Source organism: Delphinapterus leucas, chromosome 2 (genome assembly GCF_059928025.1).
Source record: "Delphinapterus leucas isolate spDelLeu-1000000601 "Yukka" chromosome 2, BTC_Dleu_Yukka2, whole genome shotgun sequence".
Taxonomy (NCBI): Eukaryota; Metazoa; Chordata; class Mammalia; order Artiodactyla; family Monodontidae; genus Delphinapterus; species Delphinapterus leucas.
The window spans coordinates 19,023,644-19,045,115 of NC_143130.1; the positions used below are offsets into that span (position 1 = coordinate 19,023,644).

General features: G+C 39.3%; 1 protein-coding gene across 2 annotated transcripts in view; it reads left to right on the forward strand.

Moving 5' to 3' along the window:
* The window catches only part of ANKRD26 (ankyrin repeat domain 26), a 103,144-nt gene that overhangs the window by 22,671 nt on the left and 59,001 nt on the right, over nt 1–21,472 (forward strand). Inside the window, exons 2-12 of one of the 2 annotated variants that reach the window (XM_022580328.2) lie at nt 275–389; nt 552–725; nt 4,770–4,876; nt 6,364–6,501; nt 8,689–8,759; nt 13,367–13,400; nt 15,838–15,910; nt 16,820–16,880; nt 16,970–17,169; nt 20,490–20,616; nt 20,919–20,980. In XM_022580328.2, coding sequence (XP_022436036.1) covers nt 275–389; nt 552–725; nt 4,770–4,876; nt 6,364–6,501; nt 8,689–8,759; nt 13,367–13,400; nt 15,838–15,910; nt 16,820–16,880; nt 16,970–17,169; nt 20,490–20,616; nt 20,919–20,980 — 1,162 coding nt within the window. The remainder of the gene's footprint in view (nt 1–274; nt 390–551; nt 726–4,769; nt 4,877–6,363; nt 6,502–8,688; nt 8,760–13,366; nt 13,401–15,837; nt 15,911–16,819; nt 16,881–16,969; nt 17,170–20,489; nt 20,617–20,918; nt 20,981–21,472) is intronic. The other variant, XM_089903842.1, reaches the window with a different exon arrangement.

Sequence of the window (21,472 nt, forward strand, 5' to 3'; positions counted from 1 at the left end):
GTGACTGCTAATAAGTGACACAGTTAAAGTCAAATTCAAACCCAAGTTGAGCTGAATCTCAAGGTCATGTTCTTTCTGTTCAAGCAGGTTGTTCTTTCGTTAATGTGGAGAGTAAGAAGAGCTAATATATATTGTTCTTTCTCCAGAAGAAAACTAAATATTTGTTTCAAAGGGATAGGAATAGCATGCTATTAAATGTTTTCAATCACATGAACAATTGCATGTTTTGACATAGTGCACTACAGTTTCCTAAAAACTCCTCTCGGTTTCGTAGGACTGCTCTCCATTTGGCCTGTGCCAGTGGCCATCCAGCAGTGGTAGCTCTCCTAGTGGAGAGAAAATGCCAGCTTAACCTCTGTGACAACGAAAACAGGACAGCGCTGATGAAGGTACATAGTAGCCAACCATGTCAACGTGAGATGGATTTGATTTAACTGCTTAGAATAAAAATGGACTTATCTCATTTAAATAAAACGAATTGGTGAAACTTCTGGAATGTTTACTCTGAATTCCTAGAATTTACAGTCTGTGTCTTGGCATAACACTTACAGGCCATACAATGCCAGGAAGAGGAGTGTGCAACTATTCTGCTGGAACATGGTGCCGACCCAAATGTCATGGATGTCAGTGGCAACACTGCTCTCCACTATGCTGCCCTTTATCAGAATATATCACTCGCAGCAAAGCTGCTTTCACATGACGCCAACATTGAAGCAAGGAACAAGGTATAGCTCAACTATATTTACAAAATATTTGCAATACATGGTTGTTTTTTTTTGTTTTAGCTGCAGATGTTTTATCTATAATAATATGTATACTGAATACCACCCATCAGGGCCTGTTACCATGGAAACAACTCCAAAGCCAAGTCACGGGCTGGAGAAAGGTGGTGCTCACAGAAAGAGCACAATTCTGTCTCCCAGCCACCCTTCTACCCCAGAAGGAAAATCTTCCCATTAGGATATGCCTGGGAGTGGGTGGTGGTCTCAGAGCCCACACAAGACAAAGACCTGGGGGGAGTGAGGTGAGGTGGCGGCTGGCTGCTTGCAGGGGCTCAGGGAATGGGTGCTGTTGGGGATGGATGGGAGGAGGAAGGAGACCCAGTACCCAGCAGGGAGAGCTGGGTGAGTGCAGGTGGCCAGGGCAGGCAGCAGGCTCTGAGCCCTCCAGGACCCCAGGTTCTAAGATCGGGGAAAGTGGGGCAGGTCGTATTTGACACCCAGCAAGGGTGTTCACTTATGCTGGTGGCCATTTGGTCCACCGTGTACACCTTGGGGTCTTCCACGCTCAGCCTCGGGTGGCTCCTCAGCAGGGTTGTAGCTGTGCATGGGGAGCAGGTGATGGCGAAGCTGCTGTTCCTGCTTTTTCTTTGGGATACACATTACCTCCTCCTGCTGCAGCCCCACCAGGAACTCCCTCTGCTGACATAAATGGGGTCCGTTTTACATATTTGGAAGCTCAAGCATTCCCTGAGTGAAAATATTTTGAAATAACTTAATTATCTAAGATTTCACTTTAAATCATTATATTTCTAAAGGAGCATTAGAGGGTATAGCTTTCTTTTATGTGTCTATAGCAGATATTTGTGAAAACATTGCATTTGTTAAAGGTAAGACTTTTTTTTTTCCCCAAATATTTTTTCCCCCGCTCAAATTTTTTTCCTGATTAGTGTAAAACAACACAGAAATGCAAAACTTGCCTTGGAGATAGACTTTGTCCTAAAACTCAAACAAAACAAAAGCATTTTACAATAATAGCAATCTTGCTGCTGTTGACAAGTTCCTATTTTATTAAAAAATGATTTATGTAAAAATGATTTCTCTCTCATTGCCTAAGGCTTCAGAGGGAAAAAGGAAAAGGAAAAGGAGAGAGCAGTTGAAATATGCAGGCTGGGCTTCCCTGGTGGTGCAGTGGTTAAGAATCTGCCTGCCAATGCAGGAGACATGGGTTCGAGCCCTGGTCTGGGAAGATCCCACATGCCGCAGAGCAACTAAGCCCGTGAGCCACAACTACTGAGCCTGCGCTCTAGAGTACGCGAGCCACAACTACTGAGCCCGCGCCCCTAGAGCCTGTGCTCCGCAACAAGAGAAGCCACTGCAATGAAAAGCTGCGCACCGCAAGGAAGAGTAGCCCCCGCTCACCGCGACTAGACAAAGCCCACGCGCAGCAACGAAGACCCAACGCAGCCAAAAATAAATAAATAAATTTTAAAAAATAAATAAATATGCAGGCCAATTTGGAAATTTGGCAGTTAGGAAGTGCCAAGAAGAGGTTTTTGGGGTTTTTTTTTCCCCTTCAGTTTATGTATTTAGGCAAAGTTCTTTTCAGGTTTCGGGGATAATAATTCTTATTTTGGGAAAGAGCCTAAGTGAATTGTAACCTTGCCTAGAGATCAATTTTAGGAGGACTCAGAGGAAATCAGATTGGCAGTGAATGTGTGGTGATTAAATGGGAAATAAGGGAGAAGAACAAATAATTAACTGACATATTATCCTGTTTTGGCAGAAACAGCCACTTAGATAAGAGTCTAGACTCTGCTCTCAAATCTAGAATGTCTTGATGGGAAGTAAAGGGTTTATAAGTAATGAGATCAAGTTGCATTTTGAGTTTACTCGTCCCTGTTCTACCTATTTACCCAGAAAAATTAAATGTAGTTTTCGTGGCTCTTATCTCTTACGCTTTTCTTTTTTTTTTTTTTCCAATCCTCAGTTGAGAAAAGGAATTGGCCATGTGGGTAGGAGATGAGACTGACATGGTTGCTGCACTAATTCTCATCTAGAACTGTGCTCGTGAACCACAGTCACCTGGGAGAACTTATGAAAACTTTACAAGCCTAGGCTCTCCCCTGAAGATTTTGATTGAATAAATCTAGGAAGGCCCAGACATGTGTGTTTGGAAATATTTCCTCAAGATTCTGATACAGCCCTTGGTTAAGAACAATGGAATGGATGAGTGTGATTTATAAATTCACAGATCTCAAAAATAAGAAATCTCTAGAAGAGTTGGAGTTTGATAGATGCTACTTCCATCAACTCCCTCCTTTCCAACAATATTAGCCTGACTTTTATGTTTCTCTGCCTCTGTGATTGAGAAGGTAAAAGGGATATTATTGGCAATATCTATTGGCTTGAAGAATAACTCCTTTTTCCTTCCAACCACTAATCATTCACTGGCACTCAGAGAGTCTTTAGAAATTTGCTTATGGTGAGTCATTTAATAAGTAGAGTATGACCCTTTGCGATTTTTGCACCTTTTGTTATCATCCAGGTCATTAGGTCAGCAGATGTCTATCACAAACAGGGTTTTCCTGACTGCAGTAGTAGGAAAGCATGAGCCTTCTTTTGGTGAAAGCTGCATGACAGACTCTTGCAGTGTGTCTGTTAGGTTCACTGGGCCCTGGCATAAGCAAGATGATAGTTTTAAACATCAAAACCCATGAAGTTAGTAACAGTACAGATAGGAATTGTTTTAATAATTTAGTTTCAGCAGTCTTATGAACTAATTATCCATTTGGTTAACATCAGGGAGAATTATAGAAATAGATTGTAGTTTTCTTTGGCATGTGGGATCCTCCCGGACCGGGGCACGAACCCGTGTCCCCTGCATCAGCAGGCGGACTCTCAACCACTGCGCCACCAGGGAAGCCCATAGATTGTAGTTTTAACAGGCATTGGAAACATTCTTGAAGTGGATATTATGAATCTTAATAGAAATTTTTATTACATGTTGGGACCCACTTTTTTTTTGTAAAACACATGATACTAAAGAAAGGAAAGGTTTTACATGCAAATATTTGCTTTATACCCACACGTTTGGAAACACTCACAGCAAACATAACACAAGTGGGCTATAGACTAAATGTGGCCCCTGGATGTGTTTAGCTTTCCTCCACAAATTGAGTCAGCATTTAAAATTTAGGAGACTCATGCAGAAATCTGCATTTCAGGCTTCTCTTAAGGAATCCAATCTGGTCCCCCTTGAGCCCACGCTACTGTTTGGTCTGCCGTGCAAAGGGTGCCCCTTCTGTATGGCGCGCGTTCTCCGGTTCGCTGGCCTCACCTGGGTTCTTCACTTACTTGGGTCGCCTACTTTGCCTCCATAAGCATCTGTGTTTCCAGTTCCTGTATTACAGTTTATTTTGATAAATATTTCTAGATTTTAAAACAGTCATTAATTTATAATCTATTTCATATTTTAAAAGAATCTCTTAAGAATGGGATTGAAATTTTCAAGTTAGAATTTATAAGTTGGTTTTTTAAAAAAACTCTTTTTCTTTACATGTTCATGTGAAGAATCACATTCCCATTGGAATGTCTGTAAACCTTATGAGGTTAATTGGTTATCGTTGGATAGGTTATGCATGTTGCAGACAATATTATATCTTTCTCCTCAGCATTGTTCCTAAAATATGCAGTTGATTTGTTAAATGATTATCTCTGGAGGAGTGTTTAGAGTGTATAGACTAGTACAGAGCAATAAAATAACTACAGTATACCTGATAAATACTGTGGTAGAAGCAAAGATCCTTGGAACCAGTAAATGTTGGAAGTGAGTTTTAGAGAATGACTTTGCAGTTAATCATGTGAAGAAGTGAGGAGCATTTTAAAGAGAAGGAAGCAGCACAGGGTGGGTGAGAAGGAAGGGGCTTCTTTTTATTTACTTTCTATATTAGATGTTTAAGTTCAGAGAATCTATTATAAGTTTTAAAATTCAGTTTAGAAACATGTAACTTTGTACCTTCTGTATAAAGTGTTTCTGCTGTTTTACAGGAGGACCTCACACCACTTTTACTTGCTGTAAGTGAAAACAATCAGCACATGGTGGAATTTTTAGTAAAGAAAGAAGCAAATATACATGTAGTTGATAAGATGAAAAGGTACGGTAGTTTGTTCTTTTTCTTTTTAAAAACCTTAGTGCTGTTCTAGAGTGGTGACAGAAAGATTAAATTAGTAAGAAGAGGATTAATGTATAATCAACACATCTTCAGGTGGAAAAGCAATTACTCTGACTGTGTATCATGAAAAATAATGTATAGCAGGATTCATATTCCTTTATAATATCGACTGATGTCATTTGCAACCTGATTTTTTTTTTTTGTTCACACGATCTTATAATAGCTAAGGGATTTCGTATTAGTTTTATTAGCTTTATAAAATATGGATTCTACTTTTTAATTTACCTTATGACACAGTATTGAATTTCTTAATTCTTTTAGAATAATTTTTTAACCTCTACTTTGTGTATATATTTTTCCTTAAAAGATGCATGTCTTTGGGATGACTCTTTGCTTTAAATTACTTTCTTTGAAGAGTACTGATGTTATTAGGTTATCACTAAGTGATTGTTAATCACTATTACCAGACACTTTGGGCTCATCAGTTTTTATCCTTTTTCATTTCTAATACATTTTTGGGGGGGGGTACGTGGGCCTCTCACTGTTGTGGCCTCTCCCGTTGCGGGGCACAGGCTCCGGATGTGCAGGCCCAGCGGCCATGGCTCACGGGCCTAGCCGCTCCACGGCATGTGGGATCTTCCCGGACCAGGACACGAACCCGTGTCCCCTGCATCGGCAGGTGGACTCTCAACCACTGCGCCACCAGGGAAGCCCCATTTCTAGTACATTTTGATGTTCTTATTTTTAATTGGTGAAGGTAGAGGAAGAAAGATAGCTTTAATTGGATAAACATTTCCTTCAATGAAGACAAGTCATAGGTGGGTGATAAGGAGGAAAGTGATGGGCTTTAGATTCAGGCTGGGTTTAATTCCTAGTTTTCCTACTTATTAGGTGTATGACCTTGGGAACGTTACTTATTATCAGCAAATATGTTTCCTGATATGAAAAGGAGGATAGTAGTATATCCTTCAAGGGTGGTTGTGTGGAAGAAAGATTACATATATAGTATTTCATTTAGTGCCTAGCACATGCTTATCAGCAACATTAACTGCAACCATGACTATTTTTATTTCCTTATTATTAATATTATTGTTTTAAGCCTGCAAATAGCTTTTCCTTAACCTGACCTCTAGCTGATTTTGAAGTATAATATAACAGACTAAGGAAGAAATGGGGAATTCTTCCTTTATATACTCACCTGCTTCAGATAAGTGACCTCAGCATAGTTTCTTGTCCATCAAGGACTTTAAATTAGCAATTTCTTCTACATGCCATCTGAGTGGGACAGGAGGCTTCTTTTTTGTCCCTTCATTTTAGCCTTGGAGGTAATTTACAAAGATGAACACTTGAATGTGTAAATGGTCAGTTCTGCATGGATGGGCAAGATATTAACTTGGTAAAGTATATCAAATTAGCTGTTAAAGTTAGCTAAAGTTCCTAAGGGTGAAGTTATCTCTCTGTTATTTTAGAACAGCCCTCATACTTGCTGTAAACGATGAATCAACAAATATAGTCAGGCTTCTTCTTCAGCAAGGTATTGATGTCTTTTCTCAAGATATCTATGGATGGACCGCGGAAGAATATGCTCTTATTAGTGGTTTTAATATGTAAGTGTTTACATTAAAATGCCAGTTACCACTAAACTGTGGTTAAAAATAATTTAACTGTTACTTGTTATGTGACAGGTGAGAGTTCTAGTTTGGTGCAGGCAGCTTGGGAATGGTGGTGAGATGTTCCCCATCATCAGCTGGAAACCAGCCGAAAGGCCAGACTAGTTAGATGTAGCAGTGGGCACAGGGTTCTTTATCTCAGGACTTTAAGACTTTATATCCTTAAAGATCGTAACAGTATCCATTTCATTCCAAGTGTAACCCCTGTGCATGGGGTACAAGTAGTGTCACAGCTCTGATTTTTCTAACTTGTTATTTGGGTCTTGAAGTGTTTAGTTCATAGTTCAGCAGACTATCCTATATTTTCTCTTGGGGACTTACTTCTATACTCTCCCTCTTAAATTTTGCAAGAACCTAAGGGATTCCCTAAGATCAAAGAGACAGTCCTCTTCCACAAGTCATTTGGAGGGGAAAAAAAGTGCATTCTCACCGTTCTGTTGATTGCATTGATTCTATTGCTGCAGTGTTGCTACTAAAACTGGTCTTAGCAGGGTCTCCTTGGCAGCTGGATCTGGAGTCTGGATGTTGCTCTATAAAGACCTTTAATAACTTTAAAAGAAAAAAGAAACTGGTCCTGCAGTCGGGTCACGATCGACCTTTGCTCCCAGGATGCCCTTGCTGATCCAGATTCCTCAGTCTTCATGGTGATTCACACTTAGACTTCAAAGTGACAACTTTTTTAGTTCTCATACATATGCCTGTAGCTCAGCCACTGTTCCAAAGCACCAGCACCCAGTTCTGGCACCTGGGCCTCCTAGCTTTAGCCACACACACCCTCCCCGACACACTCAAAAACCTTATGTAGCCCACATCTTAGCCCAGATCTTCACGATGAGTTACCCTCTTACTTGTCTTTTCTGCTAGCAGATGTCAATGGGAACCGTTTTAGGCTTTCAGAGAGGTTCAAATGCTCCTGCCGGGAGAGAGCTGACTTTCCTTTTTCCTTTGTTACCAGACCTGAACCTCAAGGCTGCTTTATATCCTGTGGGACACTTTTTCTTAGGTCGTGGAAGGTCCCATATCATCCTCCTCAGAGTAGTGGGTGCCAGCTTGCCTGAGATTCCATAACTGAGGTTGGCCCCTCAAGTGATCTGTTTTCCATGATAATGAAAATCTTCTAAATGATTTACATCTGCCTCAACCTTCAAAGTATTTTCAGATTCTGCCTCATAAGGAACCCATTCACCAGAAATCCCTGAATCTCAAGTAGGTTAGTTGGCATTAGGAGAGGTAAGCCCTGTCCAGGACTTGTCAGCATCCATTGTAAAAGTAGGGTTATGTCTTCCAAGTGAATTGGAAATGAACATGGAGCTTAAGCATCATTCTAAGAAAGATCTGTTGGTTCAGAGTTTGAGTAGGTAGAGAAGGAGTAGTAGTGGTCCAAGCCAGGTCTGAACTTTGATTAGTTTTCTACTCTTGGTGCGATTAGCTGCGATAATGGGGGACAGTTATGTTATCTAATTTAATGAGGTCATATATTTATAAATAAATTCAGTTACAAATTATAGAATAGCTGAGAGTCCTTGAATTACAAACCACAAAGAAAGGACAGCTAATCACCCTGATTACTGACATTTTTCCTGAAAACTGCAACATTAGAATGTTAAACCTATGAAAAGACACGCACATTGGGTTTTTAATATGATTTTTTTAAATTAATTTATATATTATTTATTTTTGGTTGCGTTGGGTCTTTGTTGCTGTGCGCGGGCTTCCTCTGGTTGCGGTGAGTGGGGGCTACTCTTTGTTGCAGTGTGCGGACTTCTTATCGTGGTGGCTTCTCTTGTTGTGGAGTTCGGGCTCTAGGCGTATGGGCTTCAGTAGTTGCGGCACGTGGGCTCAGTAGTGGCTCGTGAGCTCTAGAGCTCCGGCTCAGTAGTTGTGGCGCACGGGCTTAGTTGCTCCGCGGCATGTGGGATCTTCCCGGATCAGGACTCGAACCCGTGTCCCCTGCAATGGCAGGTGGACTCTTAACCACTGCGCCACCAGGGAAGTCCCACAATTGAAGTTTTGATAATAGCTCTGACATTGTCTGAAGTGATCTAAGAATTTAATATATTTGGTAATTGTTTTTCATATTAGTATTAAAATAGTAATATTATTTATCACATTTTTAATACATAGCAATCGCCAACTGATTTCTGAATATAAAGAAGAAAAGAGACCTAAAACTCCATCTCAAAATAGCAACCCAGGTAAGACGTCTGATAGTGAATTACTCTTGGTGACCCTACCATAGATAAAGTAAGAGTGAGGAAGTTTTAATAATGAAAAAGCAATGAAAAAAAGCAGTGTGTAAACTCCATGTATATTTTTATTTTTTTAATTAATTTCTTAATAGTCTAGTATTCAGAATTGTTTAAGAAGTTAATTGTAGGTAATTTAAAATCAGAGACAGTATTGTCTGAAAAGAAATCCACCTATTTAATCATGGCGCCTAAAATCCCATATTATATCTTTGTGTAAATAAGAAAAAAGATTTTTCGGTTAGTATGTTGCATGTTTCCTCTATAATCACATGAATATTAGTTATTGTACAGTGATTAGCCTCACTAAAAAAGTTACCAACTTTAAGCCTGGGAACTCAACAGTACCTTCCTGGTACTTTAAACAGATGGCAAACAAGAAGAACTGCAAAGCTGAGCCAGTGTGCAGCGTACCAAGAAGAGATTATTTTTGAAAGATACCTACTGATAGTACAGAAGTCAGAAAAGCAATGCCTGGTAGAGAAGCACTGGTTATTTTCCATATTATTGTACCAGCGTGGTCTCGCTATTACCAACTTCATTCCTCACAAGTCCAGACAGAGTGAGATAGGCTGACTTCATCAGAACCAGATGTTTTCTTCTGTGTGTTGGATAATTGTCATGACACTATAATTTTGTTAGAACGAGATGGTCTGTTGCCATTAGTTAAAGGATTATCATAATATTCAAATAGCCCAACTGGAGACTCAGCAAATTCTAGTAAAAGCACAAAAATACTTCACATTAAGAAAAACACTATTGTGTTCCCTAGATGTGGCACCTAGCGCGTTGTACAATCTGTATGAGGACACCTCTAACATAGTAGACCTCTGTCCATCAAAGAACTTCTGTAGGTTGGTTTTACACGTTAGAGGAGATACAGAGATGAAATAGAGCTTTGGTCTTCAAGGTGCCCATAATAGAGTTGTCCCTGGTTAATTTCTGTATTTTTTTAAATGGAATTTTCAAAGAAAACATTTATTTATTTGTTAATTTGTCCACAAATTAACTATCAAGTATCTTTTAGGTACTAGGCACTATTCTGATGTCACAGGATGCAAACATGTAAAAAACACAGTCCTTGGGCTTCCCTGGTGGCGCAGTGGTTGAGAGTCCGCCTGCTGATGCAGGGGACACGGATTCGTGCCCCGGTCCGGGAGGATCTCACATGCCGCGGAGCGGCTGGGCTCGTGAGCCATGACCTCTGAGGCTGCGCGTTCGGAGCCTGTGCTCCACAACGGGAGAGGCCACAACAGTGAGAGGCCCACGTACCACAAAAAAAAATAAAACGAAACAAAACAACAACAACAACAAAAACACAGCCCTTGCCCTCCAGGAGCTTGTTATTATAATGATCATTTTTATTATTTAGTATACTTTATTCTGTGCTTACTATGTCCCAGAGCCCACTAGGAGTTTATAAATTGTCTTTATGTATTTTTTTAAATTGGTGTTTCATATGTGCCAGATATTTTAAGTCCATGGTGAGGGATTCGAGTTTTTAAAAAGTGCATGGACCTTAAGGTAAGCGTGCAGAGTGAGAAGCTTGCCAGGTAAAGAGGCAGAAGGACAGCGTTTGGCTGGAGGAACATCTATCAATATCACATGTTTTGCAGAAAGAACAGCAGTGTACAGGCTAAGATGTACGAGTGGACTTGGCAGGATTTATGAGCAGTTCAGTTTTGCTGGTGCAGAAAGGGTGCTGTGGGGATGGTTGGTAAAGAACACTTGAGGAGGGGCTGGAGAAAAGTAGGGCAGGCACTGAGCTCCACAGCGGGACAAAGGGAAGGTCTCCTGGGGACAATCTGAGTCACATACTGCAGGGATCCTCCTCTAGGAATTTGAGTACCAGCCAATGATGAAAAGATGTCAGTGAATTATAAAGCCCTTAACTGAGGACTGAGGGTCTTGAGATGGAGGGAAGTATCATTATTCCACATAGATCAGTTTCTTTTTTTTTTTTTTAATATTTATTTTTTTTGGCTGCGTCAGGTCTTAGTTGTGGCGTGCAGGCCCCTTGTTGCAGCGTGTGGGCTTCTCTCTAGTTGTGGCGCGTGGTAGATCAGTTCCTATATTTGTTCATCTGAGTGTGCTAAATAAAACTCTCCTTCAAAATAAAAACTAAAAAGGAAAAACAAAAAAAAGAAAAGTAGGAGAGAATGGTGGTGATGTTGCAAAAATTTTTTTTAATGAAAATTTCAAGGAGGGAGTATCAATTATATCAAGTAAAATTACTGAAAAGAAAGTTGGATTTAACTCTTAAAAGTTCTTTGGTGGTAACCTTTTCATAAGGACAATTTAAGAGTCATAACATCTACTTTTTACATGAGTGGTACTTCTGATGTCCAAATATGGAAAAATTATCACATCTACCAAGGTCCTACCTAAGTTTTTCATAACAGTGGCAGCTGCCCACGTAGGGTCAGCGAAAACAGTCTGGCCTGGTGAGTACGCTTGCCTGCGTCTTCCCAGAGTTGTCAAAACCTGGGAGTGGGACTTCCCTGGTGGTCTAGTGGTTAAGACTCCTTGCTTCCACTGCAGTTCCCCATGGGTTTGATCCCTGGGGAACTGAGATCCTGCATGCCACTCGGTGTGGCCACAGAAACAAAAACAAAACAAAAAACTTGGGAGTCAACTGTGAGGAATTAAACCCTGCTTAGTTGGAGAAAATTAACTGATCTTTTCATTTTCTTTATAGGAACTTTCATACATTAGAACATATTGTCAATCATCAGAATTCTTTGGTTTTTTTCTGGTTGAAATAGGATTGTTGCTTGTTTCAATTAGTTTCTGATGTCACTGTTTCATCTATCCCTTTTATGCCTTTATTCAAATGGATATAGAAATACAGGAATCTCCAAGGCAAATATCAAGAAAAACAAATTTGAGGAAGGTTATTCTGTGAAATAACCTGACTGTAATCACATATAACACATCAACCCAAATAATACAGACTTCATGTAAACAATGCAACTGTTTGAGAGGTTCCCCAAACCACACCAGGTTTGGCTCTTCCATAGAACTCCCAGGACTCAGCATGTGGTTGTACTCATGCTTGTGATTTATTACAGTGAAAGAATACCAAGCAAAATCAGCAAAGGGAAAAGGCACACGGTGCGAAGTCTGTAGGAAACCAGGCGCAAGCTTGCAGGTGTCCTCTCCCCGTGGAGTTACTGCATGTACTTCATTCCCCCAGCATCAGATTATGACAACACATGTGAAATGTTGTCCAGCAGTACCAGAGTCTCTCCCTCCCTCCTTCCCTCCCTCCCTTTTTTTGTTCATCAGCTTAAGATACGATGACATATGCCTTACAAGCTGAAGAAGCATGATTTCTATAATCATTTGCCACATAATGGGAAGGGTTGAGAAAAATGACATCCCTCACTACTACACAGCACTAACTGTTTGGACCGTGCTGCTCTATGTGTTGGGTCCAGATAGACTCTTGAGCAATGGAAGGACACAGTCTCAAGGGATTATACTTTTAAAATGTATATATATTTCAAACTTAAAAAAAATTCAACTTCTCCATCCTCACCATCCAGTTGACCCCATTTGCCCTTCCCTGCCTCCCTTTCAGGAGATTATCCTTTATAAAACTGGAATTACAAAGTCTTTCATGCTTATCTTGCAATTGGAAATAGGGCCAGAAAGAGTTTGTTTCCTGTGTTTTGCCATGCTCTAAAGTACAGTGCCTGTAGACCAGGCTTCCTTGTGACAGGGCGTTTTTACCCTGAACTGAAGAGCCGGAGAAGTTGTGTTACGTGATGGCAAAATACATGTATTCTCTATGCACTGCTCTGAGTGATGGAAGTCCAGAAATATCATGCTATTTAAGTTTGCTATTGTCAGTTTATGGTACTGATTCTACTAATGATATCATTTTCTGTCAGTCTCACAGTTTGGTTAGGATTATGGTCATTGTAAACAGCACTTCACTTTTAGGTATCAAATTTTGATAAGTACTGTTCTTTTTTTTTTTTCATTTCATAAATGTAAAGGTGGGGAAATGGCTCTCATGCATAATTAATTGCCTAGCAGTGGTATAATCAACATTCACTCTAGTATACTTTCCAGGTGTGGTTCCAAAGGAATACTTTTTTTAAAAAAATTAATTAATTAATTAATTTTATTTTTGGCTGTGTTGAGTCTTCGTTGCTGCACGTGGGCTTTCTCTAGTTGCGGGAGTGGGGGCTACCCTTTGTTGCGTCATGCGGGCTTCTCATTGTGGTGGCTTCTGTTGCAGAGCACAGGCTGTAGGCGTGCAGGCTTCAGTAGTTGCAGCGTGCGGGCTCAGTAGTTGTGGCTCATGGGCTCTAGAGTGCAGGCTCAGTAGTGTGGCGCATTAGCTTAGTTGCTCCACGGCATGTGGGATCTTCCTGGACCAGGGCTCGAACCCGTGTCCCCTGCATTGGCAGGCGGATTCTCAACCACCACGCCACCAGGGAAACCCGCAGAGGAATACTTTTTAACAAAGCATCAGTCTTACACTTTTAATATTCTGTATTTTTCTGTTGTTGATTTAAAATGTGTTTTACTTTTTCCTTTAATAGTGGATGAGAGTTCTGAAGAAGAGTCTTTAAGCAGGTAGGATTTTATGGATTTTTAAAACTTGTGTGTTTAACTAAGGGAACATGGAGAAAAGAAACTAACGTTTGTTGAGTGTTCTACTCTGGGTTAAACACTGTATTATGTGCTTAAATTTGTTACATCATAAAGTCATCACAACCGCTTTGCAAAGTAGCTGTGCTATATAGCTTACTTTAATTAATTAGGCAGCTGTGGTTTGGAGGGCTTGGTTAATTGACCCATGATTCCATAATCAACAAGTTGCTGACCTGTGATGTGACGATCAGCCCCAGATCCACTCTCATGTCCCTCAGCAGAGATTGATAAGTACCCGTGTAGCACTGAGGTCAAGATACCCAAATCAGATCAACTCAGAAAGTCAAATTTAGTTATGTATTAACTCTGATTTAGAGTTGTCCTAAGAAGCCTGGTTAGTCCAAGCCTTTGTCCTGATATATTTGACAATTGCAGTGGTAACTAGTACCTTGTATTTACCATTAAGGTGTTATGGCAGATCTCAGGTAGCTGAGGCCTCAGAACCATAGGGTTTTATACAAGCAAGACCTCATTAGGCAGGTCTTCTTAGATATAACGATGTCTACTCTCCTTAAGGTGAATTAGTTTTCTATAAGAGAGAAGTATCTGCCTATAGACCATGTTATGTTAATTAAATTCAACATCTACATAGAGCATCTGTCTAGTTGATTTCTCTACTTACTGCCTTCCCAGTCTGGTTTTGGTTTTCCCTTCAGGGTAGTACCCTTGCCTGGTTTTCTGAAGTTTTTTCTTTTTTCCAAGAGTCTTTTTTCTTTTCTTTTCTTTTTTTTAATAAATAAATTTGTTTATTTTTGGCTGCATTGGGTCTTCGTTGCTGCGTGTGGGCTTTCTCTAGTTGCGGCAAGCAGGGGCTACTCTTCGTTGTGGTGCACGGGCTTCTCATTGCAGTGGCTTCTCTTGTTGCGGAGTGCTCGGGCTTCAGTAGTTGTGGCACGTGGGCTCAGTAGTTGTGGCTCATGGGCTCTAGAGCACAGGCTCAATAGTGTGGCGCATGGGCTTAGTTGCTCCGGGGCATGTGGGATCTTCCCAGACCAGGGCTCGAACCCGTGTCCCCTGCATTGGCAGGCGGATTCTTAACTACTGTGCCACCAGGGAAGTCCTGAGCCCATCCTTGATTCAGGAACCATTGCCTTCACAGGCTGAAATCTTAAAGGTTGGAGGCTGCTATTGAACAGGCCTCAGGGGTGAGGCACAATGGTGATTTGGGAGGGGAGCCTATAGGAAGGAAGGTATTTAGGCAGTACATAGGGAAAGAGAGGCACAGCTGCCAGGACTCTGTTTCTACAGCACTGTCTCTGCTTGGGGATCTGAGTGCCTATGAGGGTTTTTAAGAGCTAGCTGTTTATGTGGACCTGAATAAGGCAGGACCTCTATAGGAAAACTAAGTAGACTTTATAATTTTTAATGTTTTAATCTCTCTGGGAATAGTTTAACATATAAATTAAACATATAAATTTGTTCTTTGACTTTTGTACATTTAACTTTCAAACATTTCAGGGGACTCCCTGTACTGTTTTAGAGTAAAGGGGAGGAATGGGGCCTTCTTTTTTTTTTTTTAATAAATTTATTTATTTATTTATTTTTTGGCTGCATCGGGGTCTTCATTGCTGCACGCGGGCTTTCTCTAGTTGCGGCGAGTGAGGGCTACTCTTCGTTGTGGTGCGCGGGCTTCTCATTGTGGTGGCTTCTCTTGTTGCAGAGCATGGGCTCTAGGCGTGCGGGCTTCAGTAGTGGTGGCGTGTGGGCTCAGTAGTTGTGGCTCGTGGGCGCTAGAGTGAAGGCTCAGTAGTTGTGGTGCACGGGCTTAGCTGCTCTGCGGCATGTGGGATCTTCCTGGGCCGGGGCTCGAACCCGTGTCCCCTGCATTGGCAGGTGGATTCTTAACAACTGTGCCATCGGGATAGCCCGGGGGGCCTTCTTTAATAAGTGGTTTCCCTGCTGGAGAACCAAGACTGCCATTTTTGACGGACACAGATTAGTCTTTGAACCAGGCACGGACAATGGAGAAGGAACAGCATATCCTTCTACTTTGTTTTAGGTCATCAGGTTTGTTCCAGTTCTGGTAAACAAAAGTTATGTTACCCATTAATTGGGTTTTCAGTTCAGGTTTTAGGACTTTTGGTGGAAACAAATTATTCTCAGGCTCTGCCAGTATATTGGCTGTCACCCTTTGTTATGGGAACTGAGAATGGGTCTTAGCTAGATATTTCATTGGTTGGGAGAGGTGGAAGCAGAAATAGGTAACTAAAAGCTTTTCTAAAACAGAGGCCACATTTTAATGATGTCAAGAAACATCATTTAATATATAGACAACCAACCTTTCACTTGATTTTTGTTTGTTTGTTTTTGGTTAAAGAAATGAAGTCACTCATTTTTGTTACATATTTTTGCTCTGAAGGCTTTCCAACAAACCTGGTGTTGATGATTCATGGCCTACATCAGATGATGAAGACTTAGATTTTGATACCAAGGTAAAGTTCTCTCCTGTGAAATTAGTTTTCCTGCTTTGAATTTAGTTTTGTGTAGTATTAACTTTTAAAGTTTAGCAGTGGTCTACCTCTCATTGTTTTATGTTTGTAATAGAAAGTTGGTCAGAGCAAACCATTTTATAAAAATATGACTAGTTGAATTTTTTTTTTACTTTGCTAAATACTGAACGTCGGGGCTGAAGAGAAAATGGGCTGGGAAGTAGATAGTAACAGGAAAAGTGTATTGAGAAGCGCTTTCCCACAAGGGAGGAAATACGAAATTTGGTCAAGGATAAGGATTCTTACTGTGACTTTTCAACCCTACTGACGTGATTTATATAATACTCATGCTTAAATGAAATCTTTATGGTTACAGTTACTTACTGTAATAATCATAGAATTTTCCTGGGGCCTTTCAGCTCCAAAACTATATAGCATATATCATCTAGTTCTTTTTTCTTGGACAATTTTTATTTTGGTATCATAGAGTTGTTAGGAGAGAGCTTTTTTTTCTCTGTTTCTGTCTCTGGTTCTGCATTAAGCCTAAAATAACAGTCGAAATTATGGAAATTTAGAAATTAAAATTCTGTTTCTCAAAATCCGTATTATGAAGGGATTTCGCTGTGTTTTCTGAAGCATTCCATTAAGCGTATATTCAGGGAATTCCCTGGTTGTCCAGTGGTTAGGACTCCACGCTCTCACTGCCAAGGACCCAGGTTCAATCCCTGGTCAGGGAATTAAGATCCCACAAGCGGTGCAGGATCTTAGTTCCCCGACCAGGGGTTGAACCCGTGCCCATTGCAGTGGAAGCATGGAGGTTTTTTTTTTTTTGGAAGCATGGAGTTTTAACCACTGGGTCACCAGGGAATTCCCAATACTTCTTATTCTTAAAGCTCCTGTTTTCTTCTCTAGAATGTCCTGAAACCAAGCTTAACAAAGCTAATGAGTGCTTCTCGGCAATCCAAGAAAAACAGTAAGTTATTTGAAGACTGTCCTTCTTGTGTTATTCACTGATTTGAAATTATGGATGTTCTCATGTACTCCACTTTGTTTTCACTATAGTAGAAGCAAAATGTGGCATCGTGAGACCAGAGAAGAGAACCTTCTTTGAGGACAATAGTTCTGATAGTGAAAATGAAGATGTGGTCGAAACCTTTCCCAAACCATCAATCAGACTCCAAAGCGTCTCTCATCCTGCTTTCTCATCACCTGAACCTCTCCCAAAACCTCTCAAGTCTTTAGCAGGCCCTGGTCTTACAAAGGTAAGTTGTTCTGTTTTGTTTTTAACTTTTTTTTTTCTGTGCTTTTTCACATACCAGACCCCTGATTCTTACAGTGATGAAAAGAATCCCTTACAGAAATGGAATTCCTCAAGATCACGAGAGAAAACAGTGTAACAACAAGAGCAACATATGTGCAGGATTGAGATTTATGAACGTTGGTGGCAGTAAACCATTCTGAAGTATGCCATTATGAAAGGAAAGAATTAGAAAGCAACTAGAAAGAACAGCTAGATGAATATGAAGATGGGGAGGGGGATGAAGGGGAAGAATTCATTTAAGAAGGACAAGATGAATTTAAAGATTGAATGAGGGTCAAGATGAGAGAGATTATTATACAAACACAACAGAAATAGTGGGGTTAAGTGAGAGCAGGAACTCTATAAAATATGATAGAAATTATTTCAAATTCAAATTAACAAGAGAAAGTCGGGTCATGGGAAAAAGTGCTCGTACTCTTTTGAATGACGTATAGTTGATTTTTATGAAGAACTGAAAGAGAATTTGATCCTTACCTTTTTTGGTTGTTGTTGTTGTTTTTTAATTGAAGTATAATTGATTTACAATATTGTGTTAGTTTCAGGTGTACAGCAAAATGACTTGGTTATACATATGTATATATCTATATTCTATTTTTTTCAATTCTTTTCCATTATAGTTTATTACAAGGTATTGAATATAGTTCCATGTGGAAGTTAGTTTTAATCTGAAGTGTTTTCCTTTTTAAAAAATTCTCACTTTTAAATTAATAAGGTTATGTCTTATATTTAATCTAGCAAAACCTTTGTTCATAGATAATGCAAGATGAGCTCTGTTTTAGGCCTTATCAGATTTATTATGAATTAAGAATTTTTGGCCCTTCTGCTTCTTGTGGTTTCTTACTGTTTGGTATATACTTAACTTACTTAACTAATTTATCTTACTGTTTGGTATCATCTTGGTAGGCATTTTAGATCTTTTTGAGAATAGACAGAGAGGAAATAAATATTTTATCTAGTTTTTCACTAAGATTATAATTTCTAATTATGTAAATGAGGTTCTTAATTTCAAGTCATTAAATGAGAAAATTTTAAACTGCCACAGTCTTAAAGAAAAAAATATAGAAATCTTTTTTTCTGGAGAGATTCTGATTTATCTTTTCCTAGTAATATCTGTACATAATGGGCACATATACACGCATCAAATGAATGAAATCACAATTTATGATTTTTTTCTAATATAAACTACTTATTATTATAAAATAATAAGGAAGGAAAAATTACCAGCAGAGTGTACAAAATTATCTCTGGAAGACAATTTTTTACTTTTTAAGATATCTCCAGCAATAGGTACATTTCATGTTATTCTTGAGAAACTTTATTAACTTCAGTATTTGTAGTTAAACTAGCATGTAAATATTTTGTTATACAAGTTAAACTAACTTGTAAATTCTTTCATATCTAAAACTCAGGAATCCTGGTTACTTGATTTTTTAGTCCCTTTGTTCTTCCCTCGTGTGAATATTGGGTCCTATTTGTTAATCATAGATGTATCTGAGAACTTTTAAATCTCCAACTTGGATAATCATAGTTTTACTAATTTTTTTTAGTACTAAATCATTTCCCCAATCTTTAACTGCCATTCTATAAGGCGTAGATAGGAAGAGTTATTAGCGTGCTGTTCACAGGTGAATAAGAAAATCATGTGAATTTTAAAATAGGGTTTTATGTTTCTTTCGTACATCATAGTAGTACTTAAAAATGCCTTATAATTCCATAATCACATAAACATTCTCTTCTACAATTTTTTTTTTTTTTTGCGGTACACGGGCCTCTCACTGTTGTGGCCTCTCCCGTTGCGGAGCACAGGCTCCGGACACGCAGGCTCAGCAGCCATGGCTCACGGGCCCAGCCGCTCCGTGGCATTTGGGATCTTCCCGGACCGGGGCACGAACCCGTGTCCCCTGCATCGGCAGGCGGACTCTCAACCACTGCGCCACCAGGGAAGCCCTCTTCTACAATTTAAAACTTGTCTTTTAAGATTAATTTTTGAAAAGGAATCTTCTTGTAGTCTCTTGAGTTGGTGTTTTACAATTAAATCTTTTCATTAAACTTAAAAATGCTTATTGCTATTATATCCCAGAAATGAATATTTGCACATATTCATGAAAGAGTATATTTTATATCCTTAAACAAATGTTGCAATATATAATCGAAAAATTGAAGCTCATAGTTTTCTTCCCCAGTCTTGTTTATATTTTCAAAAGTTCAGAACTCTGCATAGGTTTGCATCATTTAATTATACCAGGTTAGTATATTTTACAGATATTTATCTTAACATCATATGCTTTTCCTGAACAAGTTTATCTATTACTAATCCAAATGCATTTATCCAAATCTTTCTTCTAAGTCCCCTGGGTGCCTCAAATTTCTTATGCCCCAAGCTGAAGACATTGTCCCTGATGCTTTCCTCTTTCCTGACTCTTTGTAAGCTACTCTGTCATCTGTCTTCCCCATCCTAGTAGATAACATCACTGAAATACCGAAGCAGGAAAAATCCTGGACTCCATCCCTCCCTGAAATCACCACATCCTGTTGCTCATCAAGTTCAGTATTTTCTACCTGCTTACCATTTTTCATTTCCTATTACTTTCTCACTTATAATTTTGAGATGCTCTTTTCTAGTTTTGCTCCCCTGATGTTCATCTTTATGTTGCTGCCAGAGTGACCTTTCTAAAATATATTTGTGAAGATGTAACGCCTCTACTTATGTAGTGGATCCCCATCACGTGAAGGAGAAAGTTCATGCTCTAGGAGGACACTTGCTTTTTTTGGTTTGGCTCTGATCCTCCAGTTTTGTCTCTTCATACCATTCCCGGTAACTGTGTTCTGGTTTTCCACGTGACTTGTTATGTTGCTTCACGCCTCGTCCTTTTGCTCAGGCTGCCCTTTCTAGAATCCCCTTCACATCCCCGCTCTACACTGTGTCTGTCTTTTAAGACACAGACCTGTCTTTGCAGCATTTCCTGAGCTACCCAGATACAGCTGACTCCTCTTTCCTTTGTGCCCTTCCTGTACTCTGTTCACATCAATTGTAGAGCTTTTGAATGATACTTTTCTGTTCTTATTTGTTTTCATGTAGCTCTACTTCTCCTAGAATACAGAGCAGAATCGGTCTTCTATTTATATTTCCAGCTTTTCCCCCAGGATAGTGCCTATGATTTGATAGATTCAGTAAATGTTTGTTGTCTTACTGATTGATTGAATGATCAAATGAATGAATATGATGTTTTCTGGAATTAGGTGTTTGTTTTATTTTTATAGGAAGGAGCAACAAATCCAGAAATTGGAGAAAAAGAAAATGATACTGATATTGAAAGTGCTCCACAAGAGCAAACAGATCATAACAATTTGACTTCTTTTGATGGAGCACACAAAAATAATAGGAGTGGTAAGTTAGTGAATATTTATGAACTTTTTTCTATGCTTAAAGGCTAGTATAAAAACATCTAAAGTGTGTAGATCCAAATATAGTATCCATTTCTTTTTAAGTATGTTTCTTTTGCTCTGTTTCTTCAGAAGTATCCCAACTACTACCAACTTTTTCTTCCTGAAAATGCCTCGACCCTCTGAAATTCTTTTCTGCCACTTTATTTTATTTAAATATTTGTGGATGGAGATAGACTTATACAGGTATTTAAAATTCATAGTAGTAAATGTTCTCATTAATGGATCTGTGGCTGCATTTTACAGATATGATGTCAGCGTTAGGATTAGGAGAAGAGGAAGGTATAGAATCACCTTGGGATTCTGAGGTACTGTCTTCTATTATTTTTTTTTTATTTTAAAATATAAGCACTGAGTGATGTTAAAACATAAAAGGGGGATGCTTTGACTTTACTTTCTCACCTTTGCATTTGCCCATCAAAATTTTTTCCTTATATTTTTAACCTGTAATTAATTAAATAATTGTGTGCTAAATATAATAACTACCACATAGTGCACTTTTGTTAATTTGCAAGATTCACCTAATGAAACCAGTGTAGTATAGAGCAAAAACCAAGGCTCAGAAGTCATAAGGAGTCAGTTTGGGCTCTGAAGTTAAATTTATCTAAAAACTGAAGCATTATTCCAGGTCAGCCTATGGCCAAATGTATGTTTCTTTTCTTTTTTTTTTAAATTTTTGTTGGAGTATAGTTGATTTACAATGTTGTGTTAGTTTCAGATATACAGCAAAGTGAATCAGTTATACATATACATATATCCACTCTTTTTTCGATTCCTTCCCCGTATAGGCCATTACAGAG